The sequence below is a fragment of the Mus musculus genome, chromosome 7 (assembly GCF_000001635.26).
Source record: "Mus musculus strain C57BL/6J chromosome 7, GRCm38.p6 C57BL/6J".
Lineage (NCBI taxonomy): Eukaryota > Metazoa > Chordata > Mammalia > Rodentia > Muridae > Mus > Mus musculus.
This window is the reverse complement of record NC_000073.6, coordinates 99,904,839-99,919,506: the sequence shown is the minus strand read 5'-3', so window position 1 is coordinate 99,919,506 and position 14,668 is coordinate 99,904,839. Positions and strand designations below refer to the sequence as shown.

The 14,668-nt window shown below is 50.7% G+C and overlaps 1 protein-coding gene and 1 long non-coding RNA gene across 5 annotated transcripts in view; one reads left to right on the top strand and one right to left on the bottom strand.

The window, feature by feature from the left end:
• Window positions 1-1,682: 1,682 nt before the first annotated feature.
• Xrra1 (X-ray radiation resistance associated 1) overlaps window positions 1,683-14,668 on the bottom strand; it is a 58,607-nt gene continuing 45,621 nt past the window's right edge. For 3 of the 4 annotated variants that reach the window (NM_001164258.1, XM_006508007.3, XM_017322345.2), the window contains 8 exons: window positions 12,931-13,056; window positions 8,446-8,539; window positions 7,595-7,710; window positions 5,017-5,340; window positions 3,402-3,597; window positions 2,694-2,809; window positions 2,420-2,525; window positions 1,683-2,127 (listed from right to left, as the gene is read on the bottom strand). In NM_001164258.1, coding sequence (NP_001157730.1) covers window positions 1,868-2,127; window positions 2,420-2,525; window positions 2,694-2,809; window positions 3,402-3,597; window positions 5,017-5,340; window positions 7,595-7,710; window positions 8,446-8,539; window positions 12,931-13,056 — 1,338 coding nt within the window. In that variant the 3' untranslated portion in view covers window positions 1,683-1,867. Of the gene's footprint in view, window positions 2,128-2,419; window positions 2,526-2,693; window positions 2,810-3,401; window positions 3,598-5,016; window positions 5,341-7,594; window positions 7,711-8,445; window positions 8,540-12,930; window positions 13,057-13,514; window positions 13,557-14,668 lie in introns of those variants that run through there. The other variant, XM_017322346.1, reaches the window with a different exon arrangement.
• The window catches only part of Gm38405, a 33,115-nt gene continuing 31,579 nt past the window's right edge, over window positions 13,133-14,668 (top strand). The window contains exons 1-2 of the long non-coding RNA XR_003946657.1: window positions 13,133-13,407; window positions 13,796-13,882. This is a non-coding gene — a long non-coding RNA (predicted gene, 38405). The remainder of the gene's footprint in view (window positions 13,408-13,795; window positions 13,883-14,668) is intronic.

Here is a 14,668-nt window from a genome sequence, read left to right as displayed (position 1 = left end):
CTGCTAACCTTACAGTGAGAACCTCTACCACTGGCCTCGGCAAACTGTGGTTCCAGTTGCTATCTGGACTGGAATTGGTTGGGCCAGGAACCAGGCTGTCTTCCACTTTACCCACTGTACCATGGGATTCTGAGCTAATTCAGGATGTGAACACAATCTGCTCCTCCATCTGCCAGTTCTCTCTCCTAGCCCAACTTCCAAATTGCTCACCAGCATCTTGGGTAACTAGAGACAGTTGGGAAGGTTGGAGGACACAAACTGAAGCTAAAAGTTACCAGTGAGCCCAGCTTGGAGTGTGCAGAGGCAGGAGGATCAGGAGTCTAGCACCATCCTTGGCTACAGAGTTGGAGGCCATCTTGGGCTACATGAGACCCTGTCTAAAACAAAGCATGAGCTGCCATGTCTGTTGACCAAGTGTTACTAGAGTAGCGGCAAAATTGGGGTACTACATAGTGGCTTCCTTCTGGGGGTCCAGTTGTAACATCTTATTATATATATGGAAAAGGAGGCCCATGCTTGAACTCTGCTCTCTATGAAAGCAGCTTAGGAGGTGGGAAGCCAAAGTAAGGAATTCAGAATGATGAGGAGAGGTACCCAGCCTATCGAAGCAAGAGGTGCTTGGCCCAGATCAGTGTGCCATTATTGGGCTGCCATGGGGGTACAGAGAGCAGAGCCAGAAGTGGGGAACTCCAGTAGATATACTCCACAGTCCCTTGTAGCAACACCATTAACAGTGCCAAAGAGAGGCAAGAAGCTAGGTTGGAACAGGGTTTTTTTGGTGGAGGTAGGTCCATCCGAGAGAATGTGTGGCACGAGCACACCTGGCTGAAGGGAACCTGCTGGGTCGACGATGTCAGAGTCAGGAAGGATTCTCCTAGCAGTAAAGGAAAGATGAGTGCTCTGGAACTCCAGAAAGACCAGTCAAGTCAACAAATGCCCTGAGTGTGGCTACTGCTGCGGGTCACTGTGTTACCTGTTTCTGTTCAGACATCTGTGAATGGGCTAACTGTACCCTTTGTCACCTAGGGTGACCTGTGTAGTGACAGTACATCACATGTATGTCTGGGAATGATCACAGCTTAGTATAAGCTTAACTGGCTACTTGCATAAGTCTGCGAAGTTGGGTTCAATAATATGCAAATGGTTGGAATTGGAAGGGGGGGGGGATCTGTCTTGCTGAGGATCAAGAAGCCTTGTGCTTCCTGGGCCCTGGGTACTGCAGGTCAGCTGCCTCCTTAGGTCCCACCCAGCATAGTCCTGGTGGACTTCTCCAGACCCTCCTGGGCCAGATGCTGTCTACAGGGCACACACCAAGAATGCAGCAGCCCCAGTCGGCTTTGGCCAGATTGTTTCTTTACTGGATTATAGGACACTGGGGAACCAAACCTTCCCTTCTACCAGCAATGGTCTCAAAAGGAACCATTCTGTGTTCTTTCACCCTCACAATGGAAAAAGCTTCCTCACAGGAAAACTGTCCCCTGGCCTCTACAGCCCCCACCTCCCCACCCTGCCTCTTGCTGGCTACTTGCTGCTGCTTAGGCACTTAGGGAAGCTGTCCTGATTGGCTCAGGTGGGGTACTCACAGCCCTCTTGGGATGCAGGAATCAGCAGAGATTTTTCTTTAGTGACACTGCCACTGTGGCCCTGGCCTGACCTCCAAGGAGGATACTTGGCACACATTGTATTGCTCTACACCACTCTTTATTGCTGCTGGGCCAGCCACCAGGTGCAGCCTGGCCGGGCTCCGAGGCAAGGTCCTGCTGTGCTCCCCATACTGACCACGGAGCGAAATGGAGCCCAAGCCCCCTCTGTTCAGGGCTGGGCACAGTCCAGGGCGCAGAGCCCTTGGGGAGGGCGGTGTGCAGCTCTACTCTTTCGAGTCGCTGGCCGTGGGCTCCTGGCAGAACTCGTCCATGAACTCGAGGAAGCGGCCCAACTTGGGCTGGCCGGCGCTCAGCGCACGGCGGGTAGGCGGCCTTGGCGGCGGGCTGGCAGCGAACACAGTCCGCAGCGAGCTGCGTACCAGCTGCCGGTAGCGTGCGCGGAACTCCTTGAGCAGCCTCTTGGCCTCTCGGTATTGCTTCTGGTTCACTAGGCGCTGCTGTGCGCGCCGCTGCAACACAGTGCCTACAGGAATGAGAAAGGACAGCGCCAGGATCGCCCGGTTTCCCTGGCCCAGAGATGCAGAAAGTATTTCGGTGTGTAGAAGCAGTCCAGCCCCGACAGTAGGAAGTCATGTCTTACAAGATCCGAAGGTGCTGATGACGTGGAAACCTCTGCCTGCATGCTACAGCCCACTGCAGGTAGACGCTCAGAAATTCCCATTTCCCACAGCCCTCCCTGCTCACCATGCTCCCTTCTAGCTTTGCACCCGCCCTCCTTGCTAAACTTGCGCCGGATGGGACAGCTGGCACCATACCCAGTGGAGCCTCAGTAACATTCCGAGGGTCCCGCATGCGAATGAGGATATCATCCAGCAGCTGCGCTCGGGTCTTCCGTGGGGGTAGAATCGGTATCCTCCCGGCCTGGCACAAGGCAAGGAAGAGGTCTGTCACTTCATACAGTCATAGTGACAGGCAGGGGGCAGTAGGGAGCGCTGGGAAACTGGCCTCAGGGTCCCAAAGTAACCACTGGGTCTGTACTACCTGCGGAGTCCTCGGAGCTCAGGAACAGTCAGTGGTTGAAGTGCTTACCCTCTTCTCCTTGGGAACGTAGGGTTTCTGGAAAGTGTCCAGCCTGGGCTTGGAGGAGCGGCAGATGAGCGGCTGCTTCAGCATTCGATGCAGGGCCTGTGCGTTCTTCTGGATGCCTAGAGGATGCAGCAACAGGTGTCATCCCTGACCCAGATCAGCACTTGGACAAGGACTTTAACGCCCAAGAAAGCAGTTCCCAGGGCTCCCTCGTTTGCTCCCTTGCCTAGACCTCCACCATTCGTTGAGTGAAATGTCCCCATGAGCTCAGAGTCTAATGTGAAGAGACTTTTGGCCTCACAGTGATCCCTTAAAGGCAGTCACATGGAAAGGGGCTGACTCTCAGGAAAGCCGCTCCTTGGCAGGCTAATTTGGAGGCACAGATACTGGGGCACATCAGAGGAAATTGAATCAAAGCTGAGATGGCACTGTCTCTGCTGCCCCAAACCAGGTGGGATGGGTTTGCGATGGTCTACCGGTCCTTAACGGGCTGTGAGAGCTCAGGAGCCTGCTTGCTTTGCTTGGTTATTAGCCCTTTTCTGCAAGTAAATTTTACACCCAGGCTAATCCAGCTAGTCTTTGAAAAAGCCACGACCTCCAATGCCATGACAGTTCAGCAAAGGACATCGATGCTGCCATGCCCTAAGAATCCCCTGACAGAGAGCAGGGCCTGGTGGCACATGCCTTTAATGCCAGCATTTAATCCCATACCCTTTGGCTCCAAAAACGCAGGGTCAGGCTTGACTGTGAGCAGCTCTTCATAGCCGTCATACTTGTTGTGCAGAGAGGTAGCCGTCTGCTTCCTCCGAGTCCTCTTTGTCTCTCTGGGTGCTGTTGATGGTCTCCTTTGGTCATTCACTGCCTCCAAATTTTCCCTGTGGGCGGTGGAGGATGGCAGCTCATTCACCTGTGCCAGGAAGAAAATACACTCTTTTGTTCCCTGCCATATCCCAGCCAGCAGTGCTGAGCCCTGACACAGATAAAGCTGAGGCACGAAGGACGCAGACAGGAGACTAGATAATGAGTGGGAATAGGAAGGAGTGTGGCCAATCTGGGCACTCTCAGAGGAGGCCCAAAACCAGCCAGAAAACTCCATAGGAAGTGATGACTTAGTCTGGACCAAGTCCCAGGGACACAGGAGAGCTGTCCCCAAACAAGGCAGAGAGAGAGGGCTGGACTGCAAGCAATCAAGGAAGGATTACAACAGCAGGAGCCAGGGAGTGACATTAGGGCACACTTAAAGAGACAAGTGGGTGGCCAGAGGAAGGACCTTCCAGTGCCACACTGAGGGTATTTGCTTGGCATTCTTTACTCTTGCTCTGAGGTACACCAGAGACATTTTAGCCTGCCCAAATGGCTTTATTCATTATGGGAAACCCTGTTTCATGTAGGGACATTCTGGGGCCCTACCAACTCTTCCCAGCCTTACAGAGGTTAAGCAATCCCCATGTGAAAGACCTGGAGTTAGAGCTGTTTGCTTTTTAGAACATTTACCTGACAAGATGAGATACCTTGGCACTGGACCCAAGTCTATACATAAAATTTGCATATGCTTCATGTATATCGAATACACATACCCCTAAGGTAATTTCATACATCTTAAATGGTTTTAGGTATGAAACAAAGTTTCATCAAAATTTCCTCCTGTGGATATGTTAGCACATAAAAGTCAGCATTCGAGCACTAGGGATCTGAGCCGTTCAGGTCGGGCGGGGGTGTTCAGTCTTGATTTCCTCTCTCCACACTGCTGCACGGACAGTGAATACTCACGGTTCTAAACATCCCGCTTGAGTTTTTCCCTGGCCCGTATTCCTTGCTCTCTCTGCCCGTATTCCACCGTGTCCCTCTTCTAGCCTGAGAAGTGCAGCTCACTCCACCCTCCCATACCCTCCTGGAAGGCGGAGGCAGCCTTCCTCAGGTTCTTGTCCCTGGGTTCTCCCATTCTCAGCACTGATGGCAGGCTCTGCTCCTACCAGATTCCCCATCGGAGCATAAGCACCTCGAAGGCGGCACCTGCATCTGAGCCACCTGTGTTCCCAGGACCCAGGGAAGCATGACAAGTGGGGTACCTTTTAGCAGAGAGGGACAGGTAGTGACAAGCCTCTGCAGACTGGTCAGCACCAGGTCCCAGTGAGATCTGAGATGCTGCCTATGTATGCCACAGGACATTGTGTCCTGAGTAGCCTCTCAGGAGGCTGCCCGAGAGCTGCACTTCCTCTGGGCTTTCCTGCCTGCCCTGGGCAATCCACAGCAGTGCAGGTTGCTCAGGGGCTGCAGGAACCTGTGGGCACAGCAGCTGGGGGTGGAGGCAGCTGGGGGCTGTCACCTGGGTCAGGAAGATGGACTCCGTACTCTTGGCGTCATCATCTGATGGGTGCTCTGAGCTCACGAGGCCGGCTGTATGGCTCTGGTGGGACACTGCCTCGCTGTGAACGGTGGAGTCGGAACAGATGGGAGGCATCGGCACAAAGGCCCGGTGAGTTAGGGAAGGGCCTTCTGGGCCCTCATTGGCAAACAGTGCCTCGTGAGAAGTGTCTTCAGTGGAGTGCTCGGGCTCCGGCATAAGACTTGATGGAGGACTGTCTGTGATCATGTTGAGGTGATGGGGGACCAGAGAATGCTTCGGCACCTTGGGGATGTAGGTCTTCACCTGGATGAGAGAAAAGCTGTGTTGGATTTGCTCTCTAGCCCTACCAGCCTCAGATGGGTTGTATAGTGGGAGCAGTTTGGGGAGGCAGAGAGCAATCACACATGCTCACGGAGAACACAGCGTCGCTCCACACCACCACAGAGGTTCAGTGTGGAAGGGTTCTTGCTGCCACCTGACAAGCTGAGTTTGACCCCTGTGTTTCACACCTTGGAAGGAGAGAACTGGCTCCCACAGGTTATCTCCTGACCTCCACATGGGCTCTGTCATGCAGTGTAAATTTGGTAAATTACCAAAGGAACATGAACCCTGTCTCCCGGGCACTGACTCCCAGTCAGTGACATAGTCCGCCCCTTCTGCCTGGAGGCCTGGACTCTAGGCCTCACTCTGTTCTTGGCAGCATCTCTTCAGGGTTCACCAGGATGCCGCTTGCTTTCCTCAGGGAGCCCTAGAGTGGGTGGGAGTGGCCCTTCTTTTCCTGAGCCAAATTTCTCAGAAGCTGTGGAATTACTTCCTCAACTGGCAGGGCCTCTCACCATCCCTCCTGTGCTGACTCCCTGGGGGAGTGGGGGCTGTGTGTGTGTGTGTGCAAGCAGACTGACTAGCAGAATAGAAAGCCATGGGCACTGTACTTAGGAACATGCAGGCTGAGACCCAGTTGGATCCCTGGTAGCTGCTTACTCCTACCACCAGGGCAGGACCCCCCCCCCCCAAACACACACACCTACCCAGATCCAACACCCGAGGAACAAAATCAATCTCATTTTAAGAGAATGTTTTCCTTTTGATATGTGTAGAGTCCATGTTTTAGATGGAAGCCTGAAGGGTGTGGACGTTCATCAAAACCTGTCACAGGGGGAAGTCCTTGCCAGGAGGGAGATGGGGGGCTGCATCTTAATCCTACCTTACTTCCTTATTCCTTCTCACAGGGTGAATTGACACTCTCCATCCCTGGCTCACTGGTGGCCTGAGCCCCTGCCCTCAGGACTAGTCTGGTCCATCTGCCTCTTGTGTCCTCACAGGGAGAAGCCCACCAAGTGTGTTCTCCATTCTCTCTACCTGCCCATGACTGCGTACAAGGGCACGCATGGCCTGGAACCTTTGTCTCTTCTGCACTAAGGCTATCCCCAGCTAGTGTCAGGCCTAAGCCATGTTCTGGGGTCAAGTGGTGGGTCAACTGTAGATGTGCCCACTACTGTTTTGTTTCCTGCAAGCTGGTGCTTGTGTTTACTAATATTAATATCTCAGCTACTCAGGACCCTGAACAGGATGACAGGGTTAGGGTAGGGGCCACCCTAAGTCCAGCACACGTATCTAGTGAGCTGGTGCACTATTCTGAGCCTGTTTTCTCAGGAGGTAAGCAAGGGCAGAGGTGTGTGAGCTCCGCAGAGTGCTGGCCACAGAGTGCCTTAAGAGGCCTGTACTGAGCACCTAGCTCATGAGCATCGCCTCCCCAGATGGCAGACAGGCAGGGATGTGGCAGATCCTCAGAGCAGGCAAGGGAAACCCTAGGACTTTCTATTTCTGGCTTTAAACCCTTGCTGTGCTCCTCTGAGGGCTTAAGAGCCTGGTTGGACAGAGCTGCAGCAGAGCGGATGGAGCAAGGGACAGATGTGTCTACCTTTGGGGTCCATCAGTGTCTGAGCTAGAAGACAGGAGCTTCTCAAAGATTTTTTTAATTTCTTCAGATCAAGAGGATGGTAATTACTAATTGACGGCCTGCGAGGCCAGCCTAGGAGATGCAGGCGTGAGAGGAATCAGGCCGCCTGTGCTTCTGGTCCTGCTGTCTGAGCTGTAACTTGTGTCAGGAACTCGTGTGGCTAAGGACTTGGGCTCTGTAATCCAGCTTCATGTCTCCTTCCATCCATCCCTTTCAGGAGCTCTGGGAGGCTCCAGAGGAGCTAAAATAACAGCGGCTCAAAAATCTAAACTCTTGCCTAGTCCAGACAACTATGGACAGTGATGGGTCTTCCAACTTCAAGGTTGGTTCCTCCCTACTTCTCGAGCCCTTAGTTTCTCTGTGAGAATTAGGAGGTCACTGACTTAGTGACCGCCAAGGCTCTCTGTCTACCCTCCTCTTGCTGGGGCTCTTCGTCTTATCACCCCTGCTCCAATGTTTAACAAGAAAAGGAGAAGGCACTGGAGCCGATGGAGAGGGTCCAGGTTTGGCTGGGGAGCAGGGCTCTCATGCCCAGTTGAGTGCATGTTAAACCAGGCTCCCATTTCTCCGAGGCCAAGGTCCTGTTGGAAGGCTTACCTTCCGTGACTCCTTCCGAGGCATCAACATATGGTGTTTAGGTTTTACCAGTTTCTTTCGAACTAAGCGGATGCCCAGGCGATCCTGGAGGAAGCTTTTCAGCAGTGGTGGGATCCCTGGTATGAAGGAAAATAAGATGACAATTAACTAGTGTCTCCTGGGGCTTACTGTGTGTCTGGCATTGTTCAGATTGCTTTGCCTGTGTTAATGTAATTGTATTCTCCTTTCAACTCTAGGAAGTAGGTGCCATATCGTTCTCCTTCTATAAGCAAGGAAAGTTGATAGACAGGCTAAGGTAACAAAGTTAGCCAGACTTAGCACTTCCACTGTTGTCACAGCAAGCCCAGGACTCCAATGTACCTCCAGCTGTTAGGTCTTGGCCAGGAGACGGTGGGCACCACAACAAAACTGCATTCAGGCTGCTTGGCAGAGCTAGTCCAGCAGCTGGGCCAACCCCAGATGAGAAATGGAGATGAGACCACACAGACCTGCTCTACAACCAGGGTGCAGCCTAAAGAGCTGGAGTAAGGGCTCGAGGATTCAAAAGTCCCAGCTTTTTTCTGGAGTGACCATGAGCAGATCATGACTGCTGTGAGCTTTGGTTTCCACCAAGGTTCTTGAGGTTAATGCCTGCTCACCACAGTTGCTGTCAGGGCAAGCAGGTGCAGAGCAGGTGCCCAGCAATGCCAGCTGTGTCCTACATTCTCCAGGGTCGCTGAGCCTTCCTCTTCTTCCCACCCCACCTCTCACTCCCCACCAGCGTGTCCCCACTTTCACCTAAGAGTCGAGAATCAAAGTTCTAGGGCTAACACTGAACACTGGGTTGGGGGACAGACATGTGGCCACCATACCTCGTGTGTGTGCTACCAAAGGGTTGTTATGGAAGACAAGCTCACAGAGGGAGGGGAAGAGAGCTGCTGGCAGGACGGCATCCTCCTTTGCGATCTGGAAAAGCACAGGAGACATGTTACTGGATGCTCCCCACCCAGGTGGGAGAGGCTGGCTAGCAAGGATGGGCTGCAGAGCAGATGGGGAGGGAGTGATAGACAGTAGGCAACACCCGATCCCCACACCATTGCCTGCGCAGGCCCAGAACACTTTGCCCTCCTGTTCACAAATCCTGCCACAACTGCTTCACGCTTTAAAAATAATTGTTATTATTTTATGTGTATGGGTGTTTTGCCTGCACATGTCTGCACCACATGTGTACAGTGACCTCAGAGGCCAGAAGAGGGCAGTGGATCTCTCTGGAATTGGTGTTAGATTACACTTGGTTGTGAGTTACCACAAGGGTGCTAGGAACTGAACCTGGGTCCTCGGGAAGAGTAGCCAGTGCTCTTAACAGCTGAGCCACCTTTCCAGCCCCCATTGCTGCATTTTTAATAGTTAAAAATCACTTATCTACACTGGATATGAAAGCATCAAGGCCACTGATGACCAATTAATCAAAAGCATTTCTCTGAAAGAGCCTCAAGGGCTGGCACAGCACTGACTTTGTATGTAACTAGTCCTCCTTACAGCAAGCCTGCACACTCCAGCATTCCATCAGCAACACTTCTGGCCTCTCCTTCCCATCAGTCCCAGGCATCAATATACCCAATGAAGACGGTCAATGGGATAAAGTTGAGCACAAGGGACATGCCATGGATGGCGGGAAGGCAGGAGCTACTGTGCCCCTGTGTACTTAGCCTGTAGGTTGTCAGGCCAGACTCTACATGACAAAAATCACACACTCATTGTTGAGTAGAGTAACAAGAACATGGGGATAACAGTAGAGGGGAATCAGGGCTATTGGCATCAGAGGAGCCCAGAGTGGGATTGGATTCAGGCACAAGGGTGAGAGGGTGTGGTGGTCTAAACATGCTTGGCCAATGGGAAGTGGCACTATTAAGAGGTATGGCCTTGTTGGAGGAAGTGTGTCTCTGGGTAGGTGGGCTTTGTGTCTCTTAGTGCTCAGGCTCTGCCAAGTGTAAAAAAAGACCCTCCTCCTAGCTGCCTACAGAAGGGAATCTCCTTGTGGGTGCCTTCAGATCAAGATGTAGAACTCTCAGCTCCTTCTAGGAAACTCTCTAGAAGTGTGCCTGGGTGCTGCCATGCTTCCTGCCATGACAATAATAGACTAAATCTCTGAAACTGTAAGCCAGCCCCAATTATATGGTGTCTCTTCACAGTAATGGAAACCCAAAGACAGAAGGTAAGGACAGACACAAAAGTTTGGCTCCTGAAGCAAATGGCATCTCTCATGGGTCTCCCTCTGCCAGCCCAGCACTTGATCCTCTAGAGCTCCGAGTGTAGAGCATGGGCCACCAAGCCTTCCTGTCAAGAGCCTGGTGGTAAGGACTGGGACACAGAGTCTCTGCTCTTGACTCAGGCCTGCTCGTATAACCTCAAAGCAGCCCTGGGCGGTTCATAAGCAAAGAGCCCAAGTGTTTCTTTTCCATGAAAACTTTATTTATGTCTCTGAAATTTGATTCCTCATATTGTAAATATTTCATGAAATGCTATCCTTGTTGAATGCACATGAAAATGTAAAAGTCATTCAGTCCAGAGGCTGTGCCAAGACCAGAGGTGGCAAACTCAGTTCACCCACATTTCAATAGATCACCATCTTCCCCTTTGTGTTCATATTGCCTTTGCAGAGCTATGTAGACAATATAAGTGTGTATACATATATGGTCTGGCCCTTAAAACAAAATGACTGGGTTTGGGAATGTGACTTGGTGGATGTGAGAGGTTCAAGGTTTAATCGTCAACGCTGAAAACACATTACAAAAAGCTGTGGTTCAGAGGAGGCCTAATCTACCTATGGTGTGTGTGTCAGGGTGGCCCAGGGTGGCACAAAGCCTCTGTGGGCAAACCAGGCAGGGAGAGGTAAGTTCTACAAACGCAGGAGTAGAAATATAAATGAATTCAGTCAAGACCCTGTTTATAACTAAAATAAGGAGTGGCATCTTGAGTGACAGGCAGGGTGTGTCTTATGTTCTGTTCTGTGATACCAAGCCCTAGCTCAAAGGCATGATGCAGGGTTCTTTCTGATTTACTGGCAAGCAGAATCTGGCTCAGACTAGCCTGCTCCCTATGAGGTGAGTCAAATGATGTCAGGGACACGGTCCGGTTCTAGGGATAACCTTTGGTTTCTGCCCAACCTCACTGGGTTAAAGTGATTTCCACCCAGCCTCACTGGATTAAAGACACTATAACTGCCAAACCTATGAGCTAAATAAATAGTGGTTAAAAGTAAAATTTGAGTTTTGCACTTGACACAACATTTCTTAGTAAACATCTTAGGGGAGAAGTTCTGTTTGGAGGTAGAATTGGCTTTGAAAACTTGCACCTCTGATAAACCAAACCCTAATTTCAACGCACGCAGCAGTGTCTGTGATGGGACACAAACAGCACCCACAAACAGCACCCACCAACAGCACCCACAAACACTTGCTGTGTGCTTGCCATGCATCATGTTATTTTGAAAGCTAAGGATACAAGAGTGGGTAAAAGAAAGCCTAGCACTAAACAAAATGTGTCCTGGTGGTCTATAACAGATCACTGGTGCAGAGATAACCACGATGGTGGGAGTCAGCTGTCACACAGAAGATCAGCAGCCATGGCAAGGGCACAGAAGATGGAAGGAGTGTCACCACAACCCCAGAAAGGACATGTGGGCCTTCCACGGTCCCAGCTGTCCTGAAGCAGGCAGAGAACACTGGTCTCAGAGCAGTCCCAAGGAGCTCTCAGTAAAGTGGAGCATCTCCAGACAGTGGGACACTGTCTCAGCCGTGCTCCCTGCCAGGGCTGCACATGCTTTAAAGACCCACAAGCTAAGGGTTGTAAGGAATCACTGAAGTCCAAAGGGACAGAGCTGAAGGTAGAAAGGAACAAATCCACAGCCATGAGTGGATCTTTCTTTTTGTGTGTGGTGTGCACCTATGTGGGTGTGCTTGCCTGCACATGTGCGTGTCGAGGCCAGATGTCAGCTTCTGCATCTTCCTTTCTCATCTACTTTACTTTTGAGATAGGGTCTCTCCATGAGCCTGAATCTGTTCCAGCCGGCCTGGCTGACCAGCAAGGCCCTAGGACCCACTTGTAGTGGCTCTTCTCCAGCACCCCGGGGTTACAAGTGTCTGCTGCCTCAGCTGGCTTTTCTGTGGGTGCTGGGTATATGAACTCAGGTCCTCATGCTTGTGTGGCAAGCGACTTACTGAGTCATCTCCCCAGATCCATGAGGAGATATCTGAATACACTGCTGTCAGTAGCTGATAAGCAAGACTAGTAGTGACCCTGCCAATATTTTATCTTGCCTGACATTCATCACACTGTCTCCACAGCTGCAACTACATGTTGCTTTACGAGCTTATGGGACAATCATCAATTTTGCAGGGAACCTCAAAGCAAGTTTAAATAGATTTAAAAAGAAAGAAGTCTCACAAATCATGTTTACCTGGCAAGAGATATAATTAGGAATCAGCACATCTAAGATGCCTAGAAGAGCCCTATAAACTTGGAAATTAACCAACGGACTCCCAAGGATCCCTCAGGTCAAAGACAAAGCCACAGGAAAAATTAAAAATACTTAAGTTGAATGAAAAAACACAGGGGTTGGAGATGTAGCTCAGTAGGTGAACACATTCTTAGCATGCATAACAACTTGGGTTTGTTCTCTAGCAGCAAAAAAATAAACAAACAAATAACAGAGAGTCTATAGAAAGCCAAACAAGACATGGATACTAGCTAGAGGGAAACAGCTAAAGGGAGACACATGGACTTTTCAGTCTACTGTGTCTTCCAACCCTCCTTTGCTTGCCTAAAGTCAATGATTCAGATCTAATCTTAGACGCTACATCATTTCCTTGGCCAAACATGAGGTCAGAATGAGCATCACCCTCTACTTCACAATGCTGTGTATCTCTTTCATAACACCAAGCGTGCATATGGTGTGGTTGCCTATCCAGTGTCAGTCTCCATAGCTGACAATCTCTGAAAGACCAACTCTTTTCCTTTCTTTTACACAGTGCTTCCAGCCCAGGCTAACCTCAAATTCATCACTGATCTTCTTGCCACTGCCTCCCCAGGGATGGGATCATAGGGCCATGCCACCAACCCTGGGTTTCAGTAGCTAAGCAAGTATGATACAGCACCAGACTCGAGGTCTTTCTTTGTGTACCTGTGCACCCAGTGTCTAGCATGGAGACTAGTGTGTGACAAGTGACAACCTTGGCCACCTTGAGAACCAGGGCCACACACGTGCATTAGGGGGAAGAAAAGGCTGGGTTTCAGGTCAGAATGGTTCACAGCCCCTTCCTCCCATCTGTGCCCCACAGAAACAGCAAAGCAGTTACCTTGTTGTAGGCCAGGCTAAGATATCTCAGCTCTGGGAAAGGCGGGGCCAGTGTCTGGTTCCTTGCTTTCAGTGACTTCACAGGAAGAATCTCAAACATGGGAGGAAGTGAGCATACCTTGGCTGTCTTCAGAGGAAAAAAAGCCAGAGTCAGTGTCACAATGATTTAAAAAAAAAAAAAAAAAGTTAAGGCTGGCAGCAGCCAGCGCCCTTCCTATTGGGTATGGTGAAAGGCCTCTGTAGAGAATGTGGCCAAAGAGACCTCTAAGGTCATAAAGGCCATAATTCTGACTCCATGTTCTCTGAGGTCATGTGAGCTAATACTCCAGCATCCAAAGTTCCAATCTCAAGTTCTCTGGGGACACAGAATACTATAGGAGTGCTGCAGACAGAGGCTCTACCCTTCCTCCAGCTCCAGCCCTCCACACCTTAGCTCTGGCTGCCCCTTCTGTGCATCAGCTGAAATCTCCTCCAGGAGGTAGAGGAGGTCTTACACTGATGAAGACCAGAAGTGGGAGGGCAGGATCGGGCTGAGAGAGGAACCCAAGTTGTCATTCAGGGTGGAACAGCTAAGTCCTGACCGACCTGAGGCAGGCTCAGCCTGATAATTGGATGGTTCATCTGGATCCCCTGTAGTACCTGGCTCCCCTACAGCCTGGAGTGCCTCGGGCCAACATGAGATCAAGCAGGAAAAGGGAACTGACGGATTAACCATGCCAAACTCAGATCACTTGTGTTCCATGAATTACAAGGAGCCAAAGGACATGATGAGGGTAGATAATGGGCTAAGATGAACCAAATGTCCCTAGTGGCACTAACTGCTGTATGATCTTGACCCCATCGTTCTACTATCCCTTGTGTGACAGATGAGCATGTGATGAGCAACTACTTGGAGCCAAACATTTTATGTCTTCCTGAGTCAGCTTGTGAAGCCAGGACATGACATGAGACAGGTCAGTGTCAGGTAGGTGAGTGATACTGTATGGAAATGTAGATGGTCACCCACTGCCCCCTGACAAAGCTGGGTAGGTAGAATGACAGCACACAGCAGCCTCCCCCAATTTTCAACTCCCTGTGACAATGATCCCTGAGGGGGCCTATAGCTCTCTCCTGTGCAACCTTGAACTTAGGGTCATATCCCTACTCAACTCCACACACAAGAGAATCATCTAAAAGCCAGTCACAGAAGATTATCCCTAAACTCACCTCCCATCTCCCATCATCCTTCAGGGCAGAAGGCACAAAGATAAAAGTAACTAAGGTGTTTTTATGATTCTAGAGACATATCTGAGGGCAGATCACCCCCACTATGGGAACAGAGGTAGGAACAATTATTCCATAATTGTAGTGGAGGCCACCCAGGTGGGAGCAATCCTCTCATGACTGAAGCAAACGTCCTCATCAAGCAATACTTTCCTGAGAGTCCACAGAACCTCTACAACCAGATCTGAAACAATGAGCTGCAGAGATGGAGCAAGAGTAATCGACTATGTGTGTTTGTGGCCCTGCCACAATTTTAGTACTTCCCCTACATAGCCCTGGGCTCTTATCTGCAGCCCAAGGACAAAGCTAGCTTCCAGTCCCCCTGTTTCTTCTCAGTGTGATTTCGCTGCATAATTATGTTCTTCCTTAACTACCACTTATCTCCTGGGTTGATTGGAGGAAACGATTGGCAAGAGCCTGGCCTGTTTGAACCCTCCAGGGTGAGAACTGGAGCAAGACTAGGCAAACAGAAATGG